At 38.6% G+C, this 23,592-nt stretch overlaps 1 protein-coding gene across 3 annotated transcripts in view; it reads left to right on the forward strand.

The window, feature by feature from the left end:
• Positions 1-48: 48 nt before the first annotated feature.
• LOC137384401 (BAR/IMD domain-containing adapter protein 2-like) overlaps positions 49-23,592 on the forward strand; it is an 89,712-nt gene continuing 66,168 nt past the window's right edge. For 2 of the 3 annotated variants that reach the window (XM_068058407.1, XM_068058409.1), the window contains exons 1-4: positions 49-367; positions 5,966-6,041; positions 8,738-8,782; positions 12,942-13,028. In XM_068058407.1, the coding sequence (XP_067914508.1) occupies positions 320-367; positions 5,966-6,041; positions 8,738-8,782; positions 12,942-13,028 (256 nt within the window). In that variant the 5' untranslated portion in view covers positions 49-319. The remainder of the gene's footprint in view (positions 368-5,965; positions 6,042-8,737; positions 8,783-12,941; positions 13,029-23,592) is intronic. The other variant, XM_068058410.1, reaches the window with a different exon arrangement.

The raw sequence follows: 23,592 nt of genomic DNA on the forward strand, positions 1-23,592 counted from the left end.
AGCCCAGCCAATGGCAGGAGGCGGAAGCGAGGAGTCCTCCCAGCTGTCAGGTTAGGTTGTCAGCGGGAGGACTCCACACGGGTTTCTAGGCGACGGGGCGCTCGCTGGCGGTGAAGTTGGAGTTGGCGGCTGCGTGAAGAGGAACCCGAGATTTTTTTTTGTTGTGTGGGTGGATTGGAAATTACTGTCAAAGAGAGAGAGAGAAAGTGTGAAAAAAAGTTTCAGGGGGCGAGAGAGGCTTTTTATTCGCGCTGTGGAGTAACTTTCAGATTACATTTTGCAAGTTGCTTGGTGCTGACTGAGGAGAGATTCAGCGACCATGTCTCGTACGGATGAAGTGCACCGCATGACTGAGAATGTCTACAAGGTGAGTGAGTGTTGGCACCAGCTTCAGACGGGTCACCTATTTCTAAAATTTATAATATATATAATTCATTATAATTGGTAACTTTTCTTCCCCTTTCTGAAAATCCCAGTGTCCAACCTTTCTGTTGAGACTTTTTGTTGACTATCCTTTGACTTCTGATCGGGATTATTAAGCTTCCACATCCTAATGCAGACTTCTCTCTATAGTTTTTTTAAAAAATCATTACGTTTTGAAGTATTTTACATCTATTTTTTAGAGGTTTCCAGCTGGCTTTTTCCAAAGTAGGACTCCTGCTAATCCTACTTGAATGAGAGATAAATGGAAACGAAACGTGCCTTATTATGGAATTTAAAAACAAAACATGTACAGTTGAGCAAGATTAAGTATGTTTAAACTTTTGGTGGACTTCCAAAATTACAAGTGTTTAGTTAAAATGTTCTTTAGAGAATTAATGGAGTACAAGCTTTGACAATGAAGGAATGGGCGATCCTGGATGGGTGGGGGTGAATTCCGAGGCAGTAATCTAGGCGTGGAATCCAGCTGATGTCATGAGCTACGAAAGCAAAACTTGGGCAGTTTGCTTCTCATAGCTCTAAACTGTGATACTGCCTATAAATCCTATATATGTCTTATATCTTTTGTTAATCACCACGTGATACCATGAGATCTCAAATACCTTTTGTGTTCTTTGGGATGTTGAATTTCAAATGAATTTATATTTCTTCAAAAGTAAGGTTCCCATGCTTTTTGTGTGCATAGTTGTTCACTCCTTTCCAAAGATAGTAATAGAGTTTGCATTTTTAATTAGTCTGTAGTAGCTCATTTACAAGGGAAGGACCTGGGGAATTCTAAATCCTTTCAAAAACTATGCTCTTGAATCAGTATGCAGTTAGTGTAAGAGTATTCTGCCTTCTGTTTTTGCACAATTTGTGTTATGATCCAGAATATGTGCGTGTGTGGTATTTTATGTTTTTTTTTAATAAACATCAATTTTACAGAGTGAAATGTTTGTTAAAAGATATGGTCCATTACTGAGGAATAAATTATTGCAATCAGCCCATTGAAATAGCAAATAGCTACTAATATTTTCCAGCTGGTTTGGAATCTTATAACTTATAATCCTTTGTACTTTATACAGTTGTAGTCCACTTTTTATCAACTGCTTATAGTTAAGAGTAAGATCAATATATCTAACACTGTATATCTGCAAGCTTGATCTTTTGAGTTAGTTTAATTACCAGCAGGCAGGCATTCACTTTGTCCTGAAGATGGTGTATGGTCTCTGAGGGTTGCCTTAAGGGAATCTTGCAAGATTGCCAAATAAATTAAACTGCTGCCACCCTCCCCACCCTATTACATACTTTGTTTCTATTCAAAGTACATGGTGTGAGAATGCAACAGTAGCAGCATTTGGATAAAAGAGATGTTTATTGCAATGAAAATCTGTGGTGTTCTGGTTTTGAGACTTTATTCTGTCACATTGCAGTGGGTGGTTTCTGCACTCTTCAGCCTAGGATCTTATTTCACATCTTGTGTGATGCAGTTCCCTGACTGTTGAACCTGCTTTTGAGCTTTCTGATTAACCTGACATTATAAAGTGATGCAGCAATGCTGGCATCACAAATGTCAGCTGTGTAACAGAAACTTGGATTGCACATTATCAGATTGCTGCTGGGTTAACTTGTTACAAGGAATTCAAAGTTGTCACCATTTTCATAACAATGAATGAAAGAAAATCATGGAACTTTGTGCTGTTTGTGCTGTAATGATTTCAGGCTTAAATTCCACTGTAGGTCCAAGTTCTCAGGAAGAAGCCAGTTGATGCCCTTATTGCTGTTGTGCAGTGGGTGGGCAGCAGCCAGAGCCACAGCAGCACTGAAATGATGGATGAGTAATCATGACTGTGAGCAACTAAACTGGTGATGGTATTGAGATCTTATTTCATTGAGGATATTATAATGTCAAGGGCATAACATTTCAAATAAAGCTTATCTCTTTAAGCCACCAATTTAAAGGGAGAAAACTGGACCATCAGAGATGAAGTATTTTCCTCCTATTACTATTGAAGTGTAGTAGTTTTGAGATTCACTAAAGGCAATTTTTAAATTCTCCTTCCCAGCATATTGGGTGTGTTGTTTCGCTGTTTTTTTTTGTCCATACCACTTTAGATGGGTGTCCTGACATACCACAGGTGGCACTATGCAAATCAAGAGCTGGCATCGGGATAACTGTTTTGTGGCATCTGGTTTGATGTGTGTTGCAACACCTCTCTTCCATGAAAGCACATGCTTGTCATATTTAATATGAATTTAGATAAGAAATGGTTACCTTACACTTGACTCATCTTCCATGGCCCTGCTTGTGGTAGTACAGGGAAAGGCAGTATTGCTCGGACCAAATAGTGAAGAATAATAGTTAGGAACATAGGAGCAGGAGTAGGCCATTCAGCCCATTGAGCCTGCCCCACCATTCAATATGATCATGGCTGATCATCCACTTCAGTGCCTTTTCCCCTTATCCTCATATCCCTTATTGCATTTGTATTTAGAAATCTGTCAATCTCTGCTTTTAACATACTCCAATGACTGAGCTTCCACTGCCCTCTGGGATAGAGAAGTCCAAAGATTCTTTAGTTATGTATTAATTGCCTGCTTTGTTGTGGTTAGGATGTATCCTAGTAAGTAAAATGGGCTACACTTGGATCAATGTTGATAAACTCATTTCCATCCTAAGACCTGATGTTGTATCTCAGCGAGTTACTTTTTAAGCAGTTTAGTCCTTTAGCAGATGCAGAATAATATTCTTTCCAAACCTGGAGTCCACTAGGTACTTTTGGTAGTGTTGTAAAGCAGTAGAACATTTTGAATAAAAATACGATGGCAGCAAGAGAATGCACATACCACTTGAGTGTGAGCAGGGGCAATTTTAGGAAGTTCTCTGAATTTAAAAAAAAACGGCAATTAAGTATATTGGTTTAAAAGGTAGACCTACCTTTGCCATCCCTTTTCTGGCAATTCTTTTTCTTGCTTACTTTTCCCATTGTTTTTTGCCATTTCTTCGCCACAAATCAATGCTTTCTTTGTCAACAGTTCTGATGAAAGGTCACAGACCGGAAATGTTAACTCTGCTTCTCTCTCCCCACAGATGCTGCCTGACCTTCTGAGTATTTCCAGCACTTTGTTTTTATTTCAGATTTCTAGCATCTGCAGTATTTTGCTTTTATATTATGTTTGTTTCTTAAGTTAATACAATTTACTAATCAGCAGCAGGGAGTAGAGTGAAGCCAGATTGAGTGTGTCCTTTAGGTGCCAATAAATTGACGTGCACACACATTGAACACTGAATATTTTTTATTCAGTGTAGTGAGTCATTAAATCAGCACTTTCCTTCAAGTGTGAACAAGGAGGTTGAAGCTCTCTGAAATAATTGGCAAGGATTCATAGTGGAGCATAGTTAACTTGTGCATGATTCATACTGGGTGACTTCAGAAACGTTGAATTGTTTGTTGTAGTTACTGTGTGCTGACTGTTGGTTGGCTTTACCCTCCCATCAGTTGATTGCTAAATTTGTAATGCAAGGTTTGCATAATGACATAGATACAAGAGCAGCTATCCATTGCTAACCCATCAGACAACCTTGATCACAACCAAATAGTAGGAAGCAGAACCGCCAAATCATGTCCTGCCCCAGAGGACAGGCAGCTGACCTTCTAGGTGCACTATAACCAGCTGTCCGAGGTAACGCAGATTGGTATAGTTTTAGCTTTCCTTCCCTTCCCTCCAGGAAAACATTTCACATATGCTCACTATTGCCCTCCACAGTTTGATGGAGATCTGGTGTTCATTATGTGGGGACTTGCGAGCACAATTTCCTTTTACTCTGTCCCTACAGTCCCATTGTAAGTAACTGACCTTGCAGTATGTTTAAGTAGTCGGCCAGGTTGATTAGCATTAATCTACATGAAGTTATTACTGATCAAATTTAAATTATAATAACTGCACAAAATTTGCCTGGGGCTGTGTGCAGCATATTTGAACACTAACATGATTTACCTTGGAATGGTGATCCAAAAGTCTGATGTACTGTTTAGCACTGAGTTTTCAATCTTGGCCATGATGTGGTGGGCAAATGCTGAGTAAGACCATCTGCTTCTCTGTGGTAGCTAGAGGAAGCAGGTAGGAGTTCTGGCAAGAAAGAAAATTGGACAGGGAAGGGAGTAATGTGCCTTTTATAATAAGATAAATGTCTCAGATATGCAATACTCTCTTTCACACCCTGAAACTAAGATGGGTGGATTTCAAACAAATATTTGACACTACTTGTTTGTGTACATACCTTTTTCATAGCTATGTATTGAAAAGGAAGTATCTTGATCATTATGAAACGGGGTAACTCATTGCAGAGATACTGGACCGTAATGCGGGCAAAAAAAATAGAATGAACAACACTGATAATCTGGTTTGAATTTGATAACTATCTTTAGACAGTTGTTCGAATTATACTTCAAAGTTCTTAGTTATAAAATTGTGTAGTCCATTGTAACTGTGGTTAGAACTCGATATAAAAGGTGCACAAAACTCGGACAAATAGTGTGACATTATCAACTTCCAGTCATCACTTTGTCAGCCAACACAAGATCAGCTTCTTTTAAATAAAAGACCTATTTCTGTATCAAATCTGTGGTTCTAATGTCTGAAACCTCCCCATGCCATATGCCCTCCCAAAGTTGCCACAATCATTATTATAAATGTTATTTAGAACCTGTTTGAATTCAGATTAAAGTAGTTGAGAAATAACTAGTATTCCTTATCAATTTTGCAAATTATTGAACTACTGCATCTAACCTGACAGTAATGGTTATAACTAACAGCAATGAAAATACCTCCAAGGTAAAAAGGAAAAGACCCCAACTGTTTTAAATTGAACCAGACTGCAGTGACTTCTGACAAGCTCATTGGAATTGGTCGTCCCACATCACTGCTATTCTACTGAGGAGGCAGTTACCCTGTTGTATGAATACCATCACTCTTTAAAGAACCCAGTGATCAACATCAGCTTATGGATCTGTTGCAGGTTGAGTTTTACAATCAGAACCTATTATTGGTATGATTGCACTTCTCTGGTTGCAATTTTCAATTCCTACCAGAAATCAATTATAGAAAATTGACTCCATTTTCATACCATAATCCAGTGTTCATGCACCAAATACCATTGGAGGATGGCTGAACAATAAAGGAACGCTGCAGGAGCACTGCACATGCTCCAATATCGTTCTTTATATGCTATTAAGTTATATTGATTGTTTTATGATATTAAATGCTGTTTGTATAATTATGTCCTTTGTAATGAGAGAAATCACATGACACAAGGTAGCTCTTCACACATTTGCCATTGTTAAATGGACCGAGTGTATGTTTTATATGAAAAAGTTTGCAGAGATTAACTCCAAAAGTGATTTTTTTTGCATAATTTATTATACATTTCAAGTACATTCAAACCATAAATGTGTATTATATGAAAAATATTTAGAGATAGAAGTAAATATGTTGTATGCAGTGCACTTCCTTTGGAAAAAATTCCATCATTTTATTTTTGTAGACCATTATGGACCAGTTCAACCCCAGCTTGAGAAACTTCCTCGCTATGGGAAAGTCTTACGAAAAGACACTTTCCAGTAAGTTATTTGTCCATTTAGATATTTATTGTGCTTTATAACCTGATTTTATTTTTTAATATCCATTTATATTATTAATGTGTGCATATGCTTTGTCCTTGTTTGTTTTTGCCTGTGTAAGTATGTTTGCTCATCTCCATGCATTCTCCTGTAGCTGGTTGGGTGACTGGTCACTGATTCCTCCACAGCTTCTCATCCTAATTAATTTTTTACTCAGACAGTAGCTGTGGGGTGAGGCAGAAGTGTCCCTTTTCTCCACAAACTGTGGCACTTTGCTTACACAGTGTGTCCCGTCAATGTGTAGGACTAGCAGTCCTATTCAGAACTGATGAAACTTGGTGGAGGATTTGAATAGTAGTAGCCACTGCTGGTATTTTAATCCTGAAACCACAGTGGATTTAACAACTGTCTTAATTACTGTAACTGAAATCATTTTCATTAGTTGGATGTTTGTCTGCCAAATAACATTGCACAATAAAGGAAGAAAGTTGCATGAAAATTGTAGCCAGGCATTGCACTGGATACGTGTAAGTTGTGGTGCCTACGAGAAGGTTATTTTAACACAGGGATAGATTCTACTGCCTGGAATGCAACTTTGACATGCTAGTAAAATTGCTTTAGTGGCATGCCAGAGCCAAATAAATTCCATTTTCTATTAGTTTCTGTGAGCAGTAGAGTTTCGGAAAATATACTTGTAGAAATTTAGAGTGCATGCCTTTAGCAGTGCAGGATGGGGAAAAGTCTATATGGAAGGGGACACATAAAGCAATATGGTCCACTTTATCTTTCACATCTGGATTTGGATGAGTGATGCTGAGTCATATTAAACAACTTTTTTTTTTGCCTACTAAAATATTTGCACTAGGTAGGGTAGGTTTCTATATATTAAAAAAAAATGGTTAGGGGTTGCTCCCTTGTAGTCTGCAAGTTTCCTGTGTGTGCTCATTCTAACAATTATTGACTTAAGTGTATGTGAGTCTTTTTGCTTGTGTTGGTGTTTCGCCAATAATACCTCCTTGTTTTTTTAAAAAAATGACACTCTGAAAAGGTAGGTGAAAATGGGATGGAGCGGATAAGCAGATTATTGCAAATTTGATGAGTGAAAATGGGGCTCAGAATGGTTTCGAGCCTGCTGTGCCATTTGATAAATCATGGCTAATCTGAATGTGGCCTCGACTCCACTTTCCTGTCTGTCCCCCATAACACCTGACTCCCTTGTCTATCAAAAATCTATCTAAATTCAGCCTTGAATATATTCAGTGACTCAGCCTCTACTGCTCTCTAATGAAGCAAATTCTACAGACTAACAAGCCTCTGAGAGAAAAAATTTCTCCTCATCTCCATCTTAAATGGGAGACCCCTTATTTTTAAAAGGTGTCCCCTAGTTCTAGTCTAGCCCATAAGTGGAAACATCCTTCCAGCATCCACCCTGTCAGATCCACTCAGGACCTTATATGTTTCAATAAGATCATTTCTCATTCTCCTAAATGCCACCGGGTGTAGGCCCAACCTATTCAACCATTTCTCATAAGATAACCCCATCGTCCCAGTTTACATTAGTTTTTTTAATAGTCTATTTCTGAACTTTGCATAATGCCATACAGATCCTCTATAGAAAGTAGTCATTGAGTATAGTACTAATGAAGCACTATTAAGTGGGGTTTAAAAAAAATTGCAACTTTACATTGTAGTAAAGATTCAACATCTGTATTCAATCTTGGTTCAAATGGAGACATGGCAAAAGGACCAGAGAGAAGATGAGGAAAAATTGTTTTCTGTAGAGAGCTGTTATCATCTGGAATGCACTTCCTGAAAGTGCAGTGGCAACAATTTCCCACAACTCTTGTTGCAGCCCCATTAATTTATTGATGCATTTCTTAGCTGGTGAAAAAAATGAAAGTCTAAAGGTGTATATAAAGGTGAAATAGTGTATATTTGTATTAGTATTTGGATTGATGCAAAACATCTGTTTGCACAAACTAAATTGAAAATTTTAAATAGACAAGCAAATTGGTGGCTGTGTGTAATTTCCAAAACCCTACTGTTAGCAACTAAAATAATAGCATATACAGTCAGCTAAAAAGCATTTGTCAAAACTCTAGTGAAATACTATTGCTCACCTGTATTTTTTTCTATTTTAATGGTAAATATTGTAAAATTGAAAGCAGTGTGCCCTTTTTGACTTGATTCAGTGTTTGACCTGATATTGTGGTAGCACATTTGCTAGTAAAAATTCCAAATGCTAGTTAAATTGAAATTTCCATTGTCACTTGTGGGAGGTCACCAAAACACTAATTCTCAGATTTTAATTCAGAAAATATTGTAATCTAATCTCGGGGCTCGTATCTAAATCTTTCTTGAGCTGCTTTTATATTTCCATTGTTTTAATTTGGATTCAGTGAGCAAGCTTCTGGTATTGATGCTTTGAAATCCTGCTCCTAGAGGCAGACAGGTAAATCCAATGTTTTGAGAGTCTGCAGGTTTGCATTAGATTAAGGGAAGCGGGAACTGATTCATGGATGCCGATCTTCTGGAATCCAAACTGAAACAACATCAATAAAGCAAAGTGGCTTTCCATGGTAAATATTTACTAGTGGTTGTAGCTATCACTAGTTCTGCTGGGAACACCATCCTGAATTTTGTTTTTTTTTTACTGTTACTGTTTTTTCTCAAACCTTGTTGGAACATTACTTCAGGCCACATGGGTGCAGAGAAAATCTGGATCAAGAAAGCTAGAACAGGTGAGAAATACATACCGTATGTGCAATGAATCAAGGTATATTCGTGCATGTACGGAAGCTGCATTTTATTATTGTTCCACCACCTCATTCCATTCCTGAGATTGATTGAACTTTTTTTTGAGAAAGCCACTACAGTAATGGAGATTAAATGCTGACATACTAAGTTGTGAGTTTTTTTTTTAACCCTTACTGGCAAAATTCTGCTGGTAATTGAGGCTGACTTGACCATATGTAAAGGCTCCTTAATACTATGTTAGTCAGCTAGCATTAAATTCGAGCCCTGAATTTTTGTTTATATGACTCTTCATTATAATGAATACTTTCGTTGTTGTTGTGTAAACTTTAAAGTGTGACTAAGTAAATTGGTGCTGTAGAGATTACTGTAAATTACTTTTGTGCCACAAAGCAACCTAAGTAGTTCCTGAGTTATTTGAAAAGCAGATTCTGAATATGATCTCCAGGTAGTGCAGTGGTAATACTGCTCACTGAGTTTGGTTCAGATCCTAGGGATGCCTAATTTTAGGGTCTTTCAGCCTTATTTATAATGTTTTCAACAAGTTTTCTTTGAAATTAAGAAACATCTTGCACTAATAAAGCTTTTAATCTTGTCATGGTGTGAAAGTAGACACAAGTAGTTCTGTCTTTCCTCTCTGGAAGAGCCTTGTCAGCCAATCAGAGTAGTGAAGGCCATGGTCTTGACTAAACTACTCTCCAGACTGAAGGAGATTTTGTGGAAATGAGCAACAAGGAAGGGAAGTCCACACTTTGGAATTAAATTGAGTGTGGCCTTCCCTTTTTAGTTAAGCAGCATAATGTGTTAAAATGTTCATATTCATAGTATGAGTGATCTGGAATAATTTTAATTATAATTGTACTGTACTGAATTTTCAAAAATGTGGAGCTATGCAGCTAATTAATTTCTTCTGATCTCTTAACTTTATGCAAATCTGTTTGGAGAAATAGTTTCCACAGTAACTGAAAAGATATGTTTGGCTTAATTTGTTAACATTAGTTGCCTTGCGACTGACTTGTAAAACCACATAAGAGTTGTGGTTCCATAAGATGAATGTTATAAGTCACATGGAAATGAGTAAATTCCTTTCCCTCTATCATACAGCTATAATGGAGCATATAAAATCTCCGCATGATACAAATATTTGGAAATCTGTTTTAAATTTGATATTTTTCTTTTAGTGGTCTTCGATAACTGGTTGTGATTTGCTTGAAATCATTTTCTTTATTGAAAAAGATGTCATCTTTAAAGAAAGTGGCAGGATGCAAAATTGTTATTAGACTGGGATATGTATTGTGAAAGAGAACTTTGGCTTTGAATTATCTTAAAACACACGCTATAAAGGCCAACAAAAGTGATACCATTACTTCAGTATGTTTTGTCCTTAATGTTTTTAATTTGGTTGAGAGTCTTCTTGAACATCAAGTCAAAAACCCCTTTTAGATTTGTTTTTCTTACATTTGTACACAAACCACTATAAATAACCATTGACCTTGGGCATATGGCAGCTGTTGGCAATTTGCTGAAACTCCAGCAAAAAGTAAAATAAATTGATAACTGAGTAAGGTAAAGCTAACATTTCAGGTCTATGACCATTCATCAGAACAGTGGTTCCAGTGAAGGGTCATGTAGACATGAAACATTAACCTTCCTATCTCCACAGATGCTGTCTAACCTCCAGTGTTTCTAGCATTTTCTGTTTATTTCAGTTTTCCAACATCTGCATTTTTTTTTTTTTGCTTTTTAGTGATTGAATAGCTTGTGTCTCTGAAAATACCTCTAGGTAAGAGGGCAGACCCTGGTACATGAATTTTACAGATCTATGTTTATAATTGCTGTGCCCAACTTCTCCAGTCTATCCACGTAACTGAAGCTCCTCATCCCTGGAACCATTCAAGTGCACATCCAGGCACCTTCTAAATGTGATGAGGTTTTCTACCACTCTTTCAGGCAAAGAGTTCCAAACCCCACCACCCTCTAGGAGAAAAAAAAATCCTTATCTCCCCTCTAAGCCTTCTACCAATCACTTTAAATCTCTGCCCTCTAGTCCCTGACCTCTCCAACATAAATAGGCTCTTCCCATCCACTCTATCCATACCCCTCTCACTTTTGTACATCTCAATCAAATCTCCCTTCAGTCTCCTCTGTTCCAAGAAAAACAACCCCAGCCTATCCAATCTTTCTCATAGCTGTAATTTTTTAGTCCTGAACACTAAAGGCCTGCCCGGGTCTGCAAAAAAAAAAACCTGACCCGAGCCCAACAGAACAATATCCGACCCGAGCCTGACCCGGCCCGAGTCCTTCTGTTTTTTTCCCATGCCCGGCCTGACCATTAGTTAACTTACCTTCCATTTTTCACTTTCTTGCTGATCTGCACAAGCTTAAAATAACTAACAAAACCACCTTTCTAGTCCAAAAATTAAATTAACCGTGGAGCCACTCACCTGTGATAGAGCATGTCTGACCTGGCCCGACCCGAGCCTGAAGCCGGACCCGGAAGTGCGACCTGACCTGACCCGACCCCGACACGTCGTCTGGTTCGGGTCGGGTAGCAGGCCTTTACTGGCAACATCTTGTAAATCTCCTCTGTACCCTCTCTGGTGCAATTACAGCCTTTCTGTAATGAGGCGACCAGAACTGCACACAGTACTGAAGTTGTAGCCTAATCAATGTTTTTTATATAGTTCCAGCATAACCTCCCTACTCTTATATTCTATGCATCGGTTAATAAAGGAAAGGATTACATATGCCTTCTTAACCACCTTATCGTCTTGCTACTTTCAGGTATCTGTGGACATACACTCCAAGGTACCTCACTTCCTCTACACCTCTCAATATCCTCCCATTTATTGCGTATTCCTTTGCCTTGTTTAACTTCCCCAAATGCATCACCTCACAATTCTCTGGGTTAAATTCCATTTGCCACTTTTCTGTCCACCTGACCGGTCCATTGATATCTTCCTGCAGTCTAGAGCTATCAACCACGCGGCCAATTTTTTTGCTCTACAAATGGCGCTCTCAACCTGTTCTGTCACCTTCAATGAGTTCTTCTGGGGTATATTTCAGAGTTTAGCACCCATTTTTATTGAACAAGCCGCTCAAATAGAAAAAGAAAATGCACCAGATTGGAAAAAGACTTTTTCCAGAATAAGGCTTCAGTGAATTGAAAGCTGATGCCTGCAATGAATCTATTGTGAGTGAAATGGAATCTTAGGAATATACGCTTCAAAATCTATTTCAGCTTTATTTTATTTGCGTTAGGTAATTGGATTTATTTTCAATATTGTTACAAAGAAATTGTCATTTGCTGAAATTGACTGCAATTAATCTTGCTGAGATGAAGGGGAATGTGAAATTGACAGTGATAAATGGAAAATTTGCTAGGGTTGGATGTCTAAACTCTTGTTAATTACAAATTCAGATTCATTTCACTATGATAGTTTTGTGTTTTCTAAAAAGTTCAGTAAATATTATGCAGGAGTAATTTAAAAAAAAAATCTAACTTCAAAAACAATAAATGTAAATGATTTAATTGAAGTCCATCAGGTACTCCAAATTGTATAGTTCTATTTCGCATTATCTCCTCTACAGTCATACATTTACATAAAGTATAATGAAAGACAATTTGATCAGCCATGCTTGTTTTGTTACAAATATCTTAAATATAAGCAGTGTTTTATAGCTTGTACATTTGATTGTTTGGTAGATGTTGGTGAGTATGCTGATGTATAACTTGCTTTGCTTTAATTTTATTTGAACTACTATCCTCTGATCAATATATATCCCATCAATAATTCATAAAACCTGTATCAAAATTGTTTAGAAATATAGTTTCTACCACTGGTTGCTTTGCTTTAAATGCTGTAATTTCCCAGTTTAACTATGGTAGAACCTAAAAATTTCACTGAAATGTTGCATAAGCTTTCCTCTTATTTTGAAGACTACCAAAATTAAATTTTGTATTCCTGAATTGCTCTTTAAAATGTAGAAATATCGAAATTTGAAATCGTATTGACAATGTATGCTAAATCACAGTGGTCACTTGGTGTTAAATGTTTTAAGCACAGAAACTAAATAGCTCTAAAGTACACTAGCATTTTAAGGCTCTGATCTACAAACATAGTTTCTGAAATCTCAATGTTCCAGGTGTGACCTATGCAGCAAAAGGCTATTTTGAGGCGCTAGTGAAAATGGGTGAACTAGCCAGCGATAGCCATGCTTCCAAGGAGATGGGTAAGTAATGACTTACAATGTGACTGGAATATGAATGAGTTACAAGTCTGTACTAGTTGTAAAGCTGAAATTCTACTTGTGTTCCCACATTAATTTGCTTCATGGGCATATGGAAAAAATACAGCCTTGCTTTTGTAATTTGATGAAAAATTGAAATGCTGCTTTAATGGCTTATTAATCTTGGTGATATTTAATGGAACAAAAGCTGGAAAGTATCTGAAAACACTTCAGTGTTTTAAAATCTCCATATTATTTGCATGTGATAATCTCTGAGCATGCCTGGACAAAGAGTAAATCACCCAGGTCTGACTGCTCCTGATTGCCATTCAGTGACCTACCTGTGTGGGAAAATGTGTGTTACATTTAAGGATATGATTAGATTTAGCTGTGATGCTCCTGAAAGTTAGATGGTTTGCCAAACTCACTGCACAGGTTTGTGCACGAACATTGACTTTAGGTGAGGTATTGAAGAGCTGTCTGCACCAATGGAACCATACGGATGCCTAAATTAACACCTTCGGGACAGGAGGTGAGGAAAAAGTGATCATCTGCATTTTGTGTTCTTGCCTAGTCCTATATGGGATCTTATTTTGTTGATGTAATGCTGGAGTTGACATTATTAACATGGTCCCAAATGCTTTCCATATTGTAACTGATGCAGTATTTATGCATCCCATTCTCTTTGTGAAAATTTGATAAAGGAGGTTACATTCTTAGTATCTTAATTTATCTGTTTTTTTGTAAATATTTGTGTTGGTGTGTCTGGAACTGTAGGATTAATATGTGTAGTTTCCTTCCAAGTGTACAACCTCAGAATATTTGAGGAGTAAGTCAATGGAAACAAGACATAAGTCTCTGTAATTATCTTTTTGTAGTTTAGTTAGTTCAGACATAAAGCCAGTTGAGCTTTATTTTAGCAGTTTGATATTAGAGCTCAATGATTAAATTACAGCTTTGAAGTTCTCTCCCAGCCTCCATTAATCTGTATTTGTCAAATATATTAATTTTGTCATAAGCTGCATTGATAACTAGCTGTGATCAGGCTAACTGGATCTGAGGAAGTGCTCATTATTTTGTCCTAAATTTACAGTGATAATAGTTACTCTGCATTTCACCTGAAAGCAAAATAGGCCTTGAAGTAATGATATAAATAATTTATGCAGTCAAACTGCTTATTCTTCAAATATGTGAACTGTTGTAACTTGCTGAGCAGTTTACGCCCAGCAGTAGCAGCTGTGATGTGAATCTTTTAAGTAATGTTTTGTGCAGTACACCAGCAAGATACTAAAGTGTTGGAAGTTCACGCATTGTAGTGGGATTGTAGTTCACGCATGAACAGTGACCAGTTCTATTTTGTTTCTTGTGTCCTCCTTTTCAAGTCACATTTTCACTTTGCAGCACATACATTTTTGCCCTATAAAACAGTGAATTGCAGTGATCAATCTGCCAGTCTTTTTAAAAAAAATTAAGATGAACTATGATCAGAGCTTAAAATAAAGTGGTAAATAAGATTTAATTTGAAGAAATGTAAATGGAATTTGCCATAATACTTCATTCATTCTTGGGATTTGGGCATTGCTGACAAGGCTGGTATTTATTGCCCTAATAGCTCTGAGAAGGAGGTGATGGGCTGCCTTTAGCAGTTTGATACAAATGAATGAATTGTTAATCCACTTTGGTGGGAAGTTAAGAGTCAATCACATTGCTGTGATGCTGGAGTCACATATAGGCCAGACTGGGTAAGGACAGAAGCTTTCCTTCCCTGAAGGACATTGGTGAACCACTTGGATTTTTAACAAAATCAACTAGCTTCAGAGTCACTTTTGCTTTACTGATACCAGCTTTTTATTTAATAATCCAAATTCTCAAACTGCTATGGTGGAATTTGAGCTCACATTTCATGAATTATTAGTCCTGGCCTCTAGATTACTTGTTCAATAATATAACCGCAACTCATGTATTGGACCATTTTAATCATCTTTTCCATAGGGTAAAGTGGGAAGCCTCAGCTGATGACTACTTTTTTAAAAAATGATGGAGTAGATTAGAATCTTATTAAATGTGGAATCTTGTGAAATGTAGGATACTGTATTGATCTCCTTGGCTGGGACATTGAACAGCTATCCTGATCATGTCGCTGGTGTTCTGTAATAATTTCTGGGATGTTCTGAGAGTTCCTTGTGCTTGTTTTGATCTATCTCTGGGGAAGTGCTTAGCTTTGGGTGCTTTCCACTGATAGTCCAATTAATTATACACAGTATGTATCATATATGAAGTATGCTTATTGGATTCGGGTGTTTTCCTGGGTTTATAGGGTTAAGTGTTGACCCATTGCCATAACATTAGTTTTGCTACTGGATCAGTATGTTTTATTGGTAATCCAGTCAGTTTTTCTGCAGTCTTGAAGTATGAAGTGTAAATGCGCAGACGCATTAAAATATTTTCTCAACAGCATTTCTAACTTAGCTTGCTTTATAATGTAATTGCATTTCAAATTTATTGACGCTGTGTTCATATATTATAACTTGTTTTAACAATCAAGTAATTTTGATGAAGTAGTAATACTCATTGTGATTGCAAGTTTGTCTTCAGTAATGAATCAACTAACTTGAAATGACAGACTTCAATTAGTGTCATAATGATCACGATTCTAGGATGCACACCAACTTTAAACAGGATCTGCAGTACTTGAAAATGAATAGACCAAAGTGGGGGAGTTTATGGTGACCAATCTATCAGACTAGATGATGATGTGTCAACACTGTGATGAACAGATTAATTCATTTTATGCAGCAGCATGGAAATAATGTATCTTGTGACTGGAGTCATGGGATCTGTTAACTGGTATTGGGAAACCCGAACATGCTAAGCAAATCCAGATAGAACTTTATTAGACAAATAACAGAAATTTAGGCAAGAAATCTTTTTGAAGAAGTTTGAGTTCATTGAAACAGCTAAAACTGCTATAAATTTTACTTCTGTTACAATGTTATTTTTGTGTGCAAAACATTTTAATATTTCTGAGGTAACTAAATTTTACCAAGTGGACAATTTTACATTGGTACCTTGCTCAATTTCTCCACACCAATTACTTTTGTTTGAGAGCACAGATAGTCTTTTGGGCTCTCATTTATCCTATATCAAAATTGCCGATCTAGTGTAAACTCATGCTTTAAAAGCATTTTCTCACGTTTTCTGATGGGTAGGTTAGGTTAAAATTGCCATAGTTACATGAGCATCATCACTGTTCTACCTTGAGCATGTGACCACTCCTCGTATATCATTATTTAATATGATCTGTTGAAGCTATCACGGTCGAATCTTGATCTCTGTAATTCCATGTTGTAAAATGTTTGAAGAGAGGCCAAAGTCTAAGTCAGGAATCAGATCTCTGACCGACCTTTTTTTCCGTTTTCCCATTCAACCCCATTCCTGCTGTCCAGCTTAGGAACACTGCCCTCTATGTCCTCCCCTAGCCTAGGAACATTTACAATAGCTTATTCACTGCTAAAGGTCTGCTAAATTAGCTCAGACTAGATTGTGAATCTGGGTCTTTGGGGCTGAATTTTCATCCTGATGGGGGGTGAGTATGGAGGTGGGAGGGTGCATAATTTTATGCCACTGGCCAGTTTGCTGGCACCATCCCACCCCTGGACTGTGTTCACAGAGGCAGGATGGGGGCGGAAGGGGTACCTGCCCACAAGTGTTGGGAGACGATTAAGGTAGCTAACGGACCAATTAAGGCCAATTATCAGAGGCCCACTGGAATTTTCCAGTTGGCCCTGGGCCTCCTGCGGTGTTGGAAACAGGCCAGCTGCCGGAGGCAACTTCCCGGCAGCAGACCAAGGGTCCAAAGCTGCTGTCAGGCCTTGAGGCCCCCTTCCACCCCCCTCACAATCTTGGCCACAGCCTGCCCTGTGGAGGGGTTCCTGGCAGCTATGGCCATTTTTAAATTCAAAAGTGTTAAAAGTTGCTGCGAGGTGCCCTCCCTCTCCCTTACCTACCATGGCAGGCCACAGCTCCTTCCATGCTGGAGTGCTTCCTATTGACCCTCCAGTTCTGAAAGCCCTCCTGTTGTCCATAATTGGAAGGCATGCAAGCCCAATGGCCAAAATTTCCAATTCAGGGCAAATCACTGCTGTGTGACTGTTCCCGACACAGTGTGGGATCAGGACTCCCATTTGATCCTGACATCGGGGCCCCAACCCAAAATCTTTCCCTTGGTCTTTAAAAATCAGTGCTAACCATGCTATGTATTTAAAAAAAAAAAGGTCTTTTAAAATGTTTTTATTCTATTAAAGTACCTTTATAATTGTCTTTCTTCAAATACTTGTCAGAGCTTTACAAGTACTCGAATTTCTTTTTTGATTTTATTTTCAGTAAGCTTTTATTAGTTGTCATGCTCCCACGAGAGAGATTTTCTGGGTTCTTCTGTACACAAATATGGCCTGATCCCTTGGGTGCATGGCAGCATTACCAAGCATGGGCAGCTGATTTGCCTGCCCAAAGCTTGTTATCTCATTGCTGCTGATGAATGAGCTTGTTTTTGATCCCTGTGTTCAATGTTAATATGGTACCTAATTTAGTAAGCGAGCAAGAGATGATGCTGTGGGAGCATGCTTTGACAGAGACCCAAGGCAAGCCTTCTTCACAGCACTGTTTGTTTTCTCATTGCATGCATGCATGCTGCATCACTCCATTGAGTACTGAATTATGTTTGCGATTTAGTGTAAATCAATTAGTTTAGGTCACACTATTCCTTTTTAAGGGTCTACATAAATACTGATCTATAATTTAGAAGCTGCACACGTTTTAAAATAATTAAATCAGTGGCTGGATTATAGACGTTCTATAAATCACTATTTTAATGGCCCTGATATTTACAGGGAGGGTGTGGGGGAGGCCGAAAATGGGCAAAGAACAAAGGCTGGGATGTGGATGTTCTGCCGAATTTAACACCGGATCTCCATCATTTTTTTTCATCTTCTGTTTACTGCCCAGCAGCCAGCCAAATTGGCAAACTGGTTGACTGTTGGGTGGAAAGAACAGCGACATGAGGCAGCAGCCGGGGACCCATGGGGACGCTCCACGGTAATTGGGAAGAGGAACGGTTCGTAGTCAGAAGTTTGGGGGGGGTGGGGGGGAGCAGGAGGTAGGTTGGTGATCATGGCAGGCAGGGGAGAGAGGCCATAATTGGTGGAATGTAGGCTGAAGGCTTCTTTGAGGGCCCAGGGCACTCCCAAGGCCCACTGTAAAAGGTATTTAACCTTGTGGAGCCAGCAGCTCTAGTCTCATTTGACTGCCGGGTTCCCTGATTCCCTGGGAAAAGTTTGCAGCAACCATACATTATTTAAATCGGGCTCCCATATTGTAAATTTTGAAGTGTCCCACCTCCCGTTGGCGGGACACTCAGGATTCCAGATTGAGGACGCATTACCTTTTTTTCATTGTTAACCCTCTCCTGCCTGACTGGGAGAAGGTGGGGGAGAGGTGTCCCTCTTTCCCCTCATTTTTGCCCCCCCCCCCCCCCCCCCCCAAACACCAAAATAGTTCTCAAACATTTTAAGCAAATGTTTTTTTCAAAATTAGGCATTTTACATTTCACACTACAGGCCGGACTTACAAAGTCCGGCACCCTAGGGACTGAGACCATGCTGGATTTCGGATTTTCCCAGATATTGGACAATAGAATAAGAAAAGCTAGTATACACATCGTGCACCTGCATTTTAACATTTAAAACATATGCCATTCTGGTTTTTTTTTAAAGTAGCAAAAGAAACATATGATTAATTTTACAGGTTACCACCTTCAAAAAGCTTCATAAATCACCTGCTGTTAAAGCACCTAGCATGATTATTGCTCCTGTTTGCTACCAGGGAGTATTTCTTGGAAGGTTTGAGGCATGAGCTAGGCAATCATTGCACATTCTCTTGGACATTTTCCATCTAATTGCATAGTCATAAACCAGAGCAAATCCACTCCGGTAGCTTCCAGAAGTGTGGGAGAGGTCAGAATGTCTAGTTTTCGGACAATTCCGGTTTTCGGACAGCTGGATTTTGGAGGTCCAACCTGTAGTGCCTTGTGCTACTATTAAGAAAAGAAAATTGTGTCCTGTTTAATTTTCTTAATTTACTATTTTGCAATTGATGTGAATTATTGAACAATAAGTACCCCAACAGACAAACAAAAAGTTTTCTGACTGAAATACTGCATTAACAGTTAGAAGATTAAATTGGCTTCTTTCACCTAGAGACGATTTTTCTCTAATCTTTATTCATCTTTCTTGATCAGTATTCACCTGCACTTTAAAAAAAAACTACTTGATTGACATTCCAGTCATGCTATCTACACTCAAAGACACCATCTTGCATAAGAGATCACTTTATTTTGCATTGTATTTCATCACTTTCTTGATTTTTTTATTTGTGTTATTTGCATTATTGCTTTGCATATGATATTATAGCAGATAGGATGACATTGTATAGGACCAAAATTTCTCTTGTCTGCTGATTTTCTTTGTGCATTATTGAGGTCCCCACTATTATGGTGGATGCTGGAGGTTCCAGTGTACTGGTTAAATAAAGAAGAGCTAGTTTTAGCCTGACAGGCAGTTAGACTGCTGAATCCTATGTTTAAGCCTATTTATAGCAACAGATCCATCAGTGTATTGTGTTTAAGAATAACACAGCTAGTATTTTGTCGCCAATTACAGCAGTTTTCAACAGCATGTAACAGCTGATAAAATTATTCTTTTGCACACGTGTACGCGTAAGACTATCTTTTTAAATTGTGATCAAACTATTCTCCATGAATCCAAACAACTTGCAGTGTTCCTTTCATTTTAATGTGAACACGTTTGAGAAATGACAGTATTAATAGAATAAATTTCATTTTGCTTTTCTGCAAATATTTTGGCTGAGATGTCCTAGTTTGACTACACAGTTAGCACAAATGATTGCCAAAGGATCACAGTACTTTGTATTTTTGCTATTATGTTTAAGGTTTCAAGTATCAAGATGTTGGCAGGTTAAGACATGCACATTGTGTTTTACTTTAAAAGGGTATTGTTCTGTGGTGAACAAACTGCCCACTTGGAGTAGGCAGCATGACAACAGATTGCACTTTTCCTCAGTAGCTCTATTTTGTTTGAAAATGTGAGCCATTCCCATAAAAATTACTATTGTATGTGGAGAGTGCTTTGTTTAAACTCTTCAAATTAAACATTTCTGGGGAAAATGCAAATGATTCATCCATTTGTTAGTTTTGATAATGTAACAACCAGGAACTGCTCAGGACATTAATCACTTGCTGCCTTGTGCTGCATCTGCACCCCCCCCCCCCCCCTCCCCCCCGCCAGCATTGGGATGATGGTGCCCCTTTTTAATTAAAGGGCATTTAATGCTACACTGTTTAAATTGGAAAGGAAGTCCATGGACAATTCAGATTAAAAAGAATTAGGCTCAGGAAAACAACGGCACCTATTTTATTTAAATGTATTGGCTTTCCTCTCTATTTGTCAATGGCGGTGGTGGTAGTAGTAGTACCCTTGGAAGAAAACATTGTCAAAGGAACAGGACTTGAAGTTTTTGGGAAGTGTTATAAATATCTTTGACTGAAGTCCCTATTGTTCATCACCAAAGGGAATGTACTTTATGCCTTTCATATACATTGCTAATGCCAGATTACTCCATTGTTCAGGACAGGAGCTAAAAAAGTTTGAAATTAATATGTTTCTCTAGGTCTTATTAAAAGCTGTTGATAAAGCTTCAGTTTGGGTAACTTCTTGAAAGCCTTTAATTCCTTACCTAGCTGTGTTAGAGTAGGACATGTTTTATTGTGAAATAATAGCTGCTACTAACAGCTCTGTCAACTGTGATTGGATGGTGAATAACAAAGTAAATACTTTGATTAGATTTATAGTCAGTAAAGGTCTGCTTTTTATGTTGTCAGCACAATACAAACATGCCAAAGGCAGCTGGCTCCTGAGAGGAAACCTTGGGGTAAACTTGAAATACAATAGTGAGAAACAAATTCTCGTGACGTTTTAGCATGATTCATTATTTTCAGCAAGAACAAAGGCTTTCATGTTTTTTTGCTGCAGCATAAGGAGTTCAAATAAGCGAAGGACTGGCCAATTCATGACCTTTCTACCAGATGTCTCTTATGTTTGTTTATTTCTAATAGTTTTTAAAAAACTGGATCACTGGTGATGTAAATCTTTTACAATTGTTTCAAATTAATCTAACTTCCCTGACAGCAAGTTTAAATCTGAGGTGGCTAATGATATGCACTTTACAGCACTATAGTTGCTAGGTCAAGTCACATTACAAACCCGATGCTTGACATTTGCCAGCTACGTTTTATATTAAATTTGCATTACAGAACCATTTCTCCTTGCAGCTGTTCTCTAATAGTAGAAGGTGCAGTTGAATTTGTTCATTTACTTTGATAAATATCAGCATCAGGGCCAGTAATCCAAGTGTGCATACAATGCCTATTTGCATGCAGGTAGCTAGACATTATGCATTATGATTTTCAATTCTGGTTATTGGACAACCCCTGCAATTGCTGCTCTGTATCAATGGGTTTAGCGTTTAGTTTCTCCATTAGCCCAACAAATCATCTTTCTCTGGGCCTCCTGTAAACTCTCTGACTTCTCCTATACTCATCTTAAAATTGCTGTCTAATTCCACATTGCGTGCAAACCACTTTTCTGTTCACTAAAATTGTGCTGAAAAGCACAGCAATTTAAAAAAAAAAAATTGAAACCAGACTCTTGTTGGTGTACTCTCCTCTTTTTAGTCAATGTTAGGAAGCAGACCTGCTCCATGGGGATCCCCTTAGCTGATATCACTGGAACACATCTGCTTTCTTTTTCATACACCACATGGAGTATAAACAGGAGCACTTAAAATGCATTTTTTAAACACTGTTGGGGAAAAAACCCTGAGATACATCAAGGACGAGTATTTACCACGTGAAGTACACTCTAATTGGGAAGTAAGTGCAAGCTCTGAGGAAATATGGAAGTATTTTCATCTGTAAAGAAATTGGGAAAACAAATGTTGCAGAATATTTACACTGCAAATACAATGCAGCTAGTTCAACTCTGAGTGAGGGTTTTATAAATTCACAGAACCACAGAATAATACAGTGCAGAAGAGGCCCTTCGGCCCATCGAGTCTGCACCGATGCATTAAAGACACCTGACCTGTCTGCCTAATCCCATTTGCCAACACTTGGCCCGTAGCCTTGAATGTTATGACGTGCCAAGTGCTCATCCAGGTACATTTTAAAGGATGTGAGGCAACCTGCTTCTACCACCCTCCCAGGCAGTGCATTCCAGACCATCACCACCCTCTGGGTAAAAAGGTTCTTCCTCAAATCCCCCTTAAACCTCCTGCCCCTCACCTTAAACTTGTGTCCCCTCGTAACTGACCCTTCAACTAAGGGGAACAGCTGCTCCCTGTCCATGCCCCTCATAATCTTGTACACCTCGATCAGGTCACCCCTCAGTCTTCTCTGCTCCAGTGAAAACAACCCAAGCCTATCCAACCTCTCTTCATAGCTTAAATGTTCCATCCCAGGCACCATCCTGGTGAATCGCCTCTGCACCCCCTCCAGTGCAATCACATCCTTCCTATAATGCGGCGACCAGAATTGCACACAGTACTCCAGCTGTGGCCTTACCAAAGTTCTATACAACTCCAACATGACCTCCCTGCTTTTGTAATCTATGATTGATAAAGGCAAGGCATCCCAAATACCTTTTTCACCACCCTATTTTCTTGCCCTTCTGCCTTCAGAGATCTATGGACAAACACGCCAAGGTCCCTTTGTTCCTCAGAACTTCCCAGTGTCAGGCCATTCATTGAATACTTCCGTGTCACACACTTTGGAAGGAGTATCACCTCACACTTTTCAGGGTTAAATTCCATCTGCCACTTTTCTGCCCATTTGACCATCCCGTCTATATCTCGCTGTAACCCAAGACACTCAACCTCACTGTTAACCACTCTGCCAATCTTTGTGTCATCCACGAACTTACTGATCCTACCCCCCACATAGTCATCTATGTCGTTTATATAAATGACAAACAATAGGGGACCCAGCACAGATCCCTGTGGTATTCCACTGGACACTGGCTTCCAGTCACTTAAACAACTGTCTGTCATCACTCTCTGTCTCCTACAGCTAAGCCAATTTTGAATCCACCTTATCAAGTTACCCTGTATACCATGTGCATTTGCTTTCTTGATAAGTCTCCCATGTGGGACCTTGTCAAAGGCTTTGCTGAAATCCATGTAAACTACACTACCCTCATCTACACACCTGGTCACATGCTCAAAAAATTCAATCAAATTTGTTAGGCATGACCTCCCTCTGACAAAACCATGTTGACTATTCCTAATCAAATTTTGCCTCTCCAAGTGGAGATAGATTCTCTCCTTCAGAATTTTCTCCAGTAGTTTCCCTACCACTGACGGGAGACTCGCTGGTCTATAGTTCCCTGGCTTATCTCTGCAACCTTTCTTAAATAGTGGGACCACATTAGCTGTTCTC

Source organism: Heterodontus francisci, chromosome 26 (assembly GCF_036365525.1).
Source record: "Heterodontus francisci isolate sHetFra1 chromosome 26, sHetFra1.hap1, whole genome shotgun sequence".
Lineage (NCBI taxonomy): Eukaryota > Metazoa > Chordata > Chondrichthyes > Heterodontiformes > Heterodontidae > Heterodontus > Heterodontus francisci.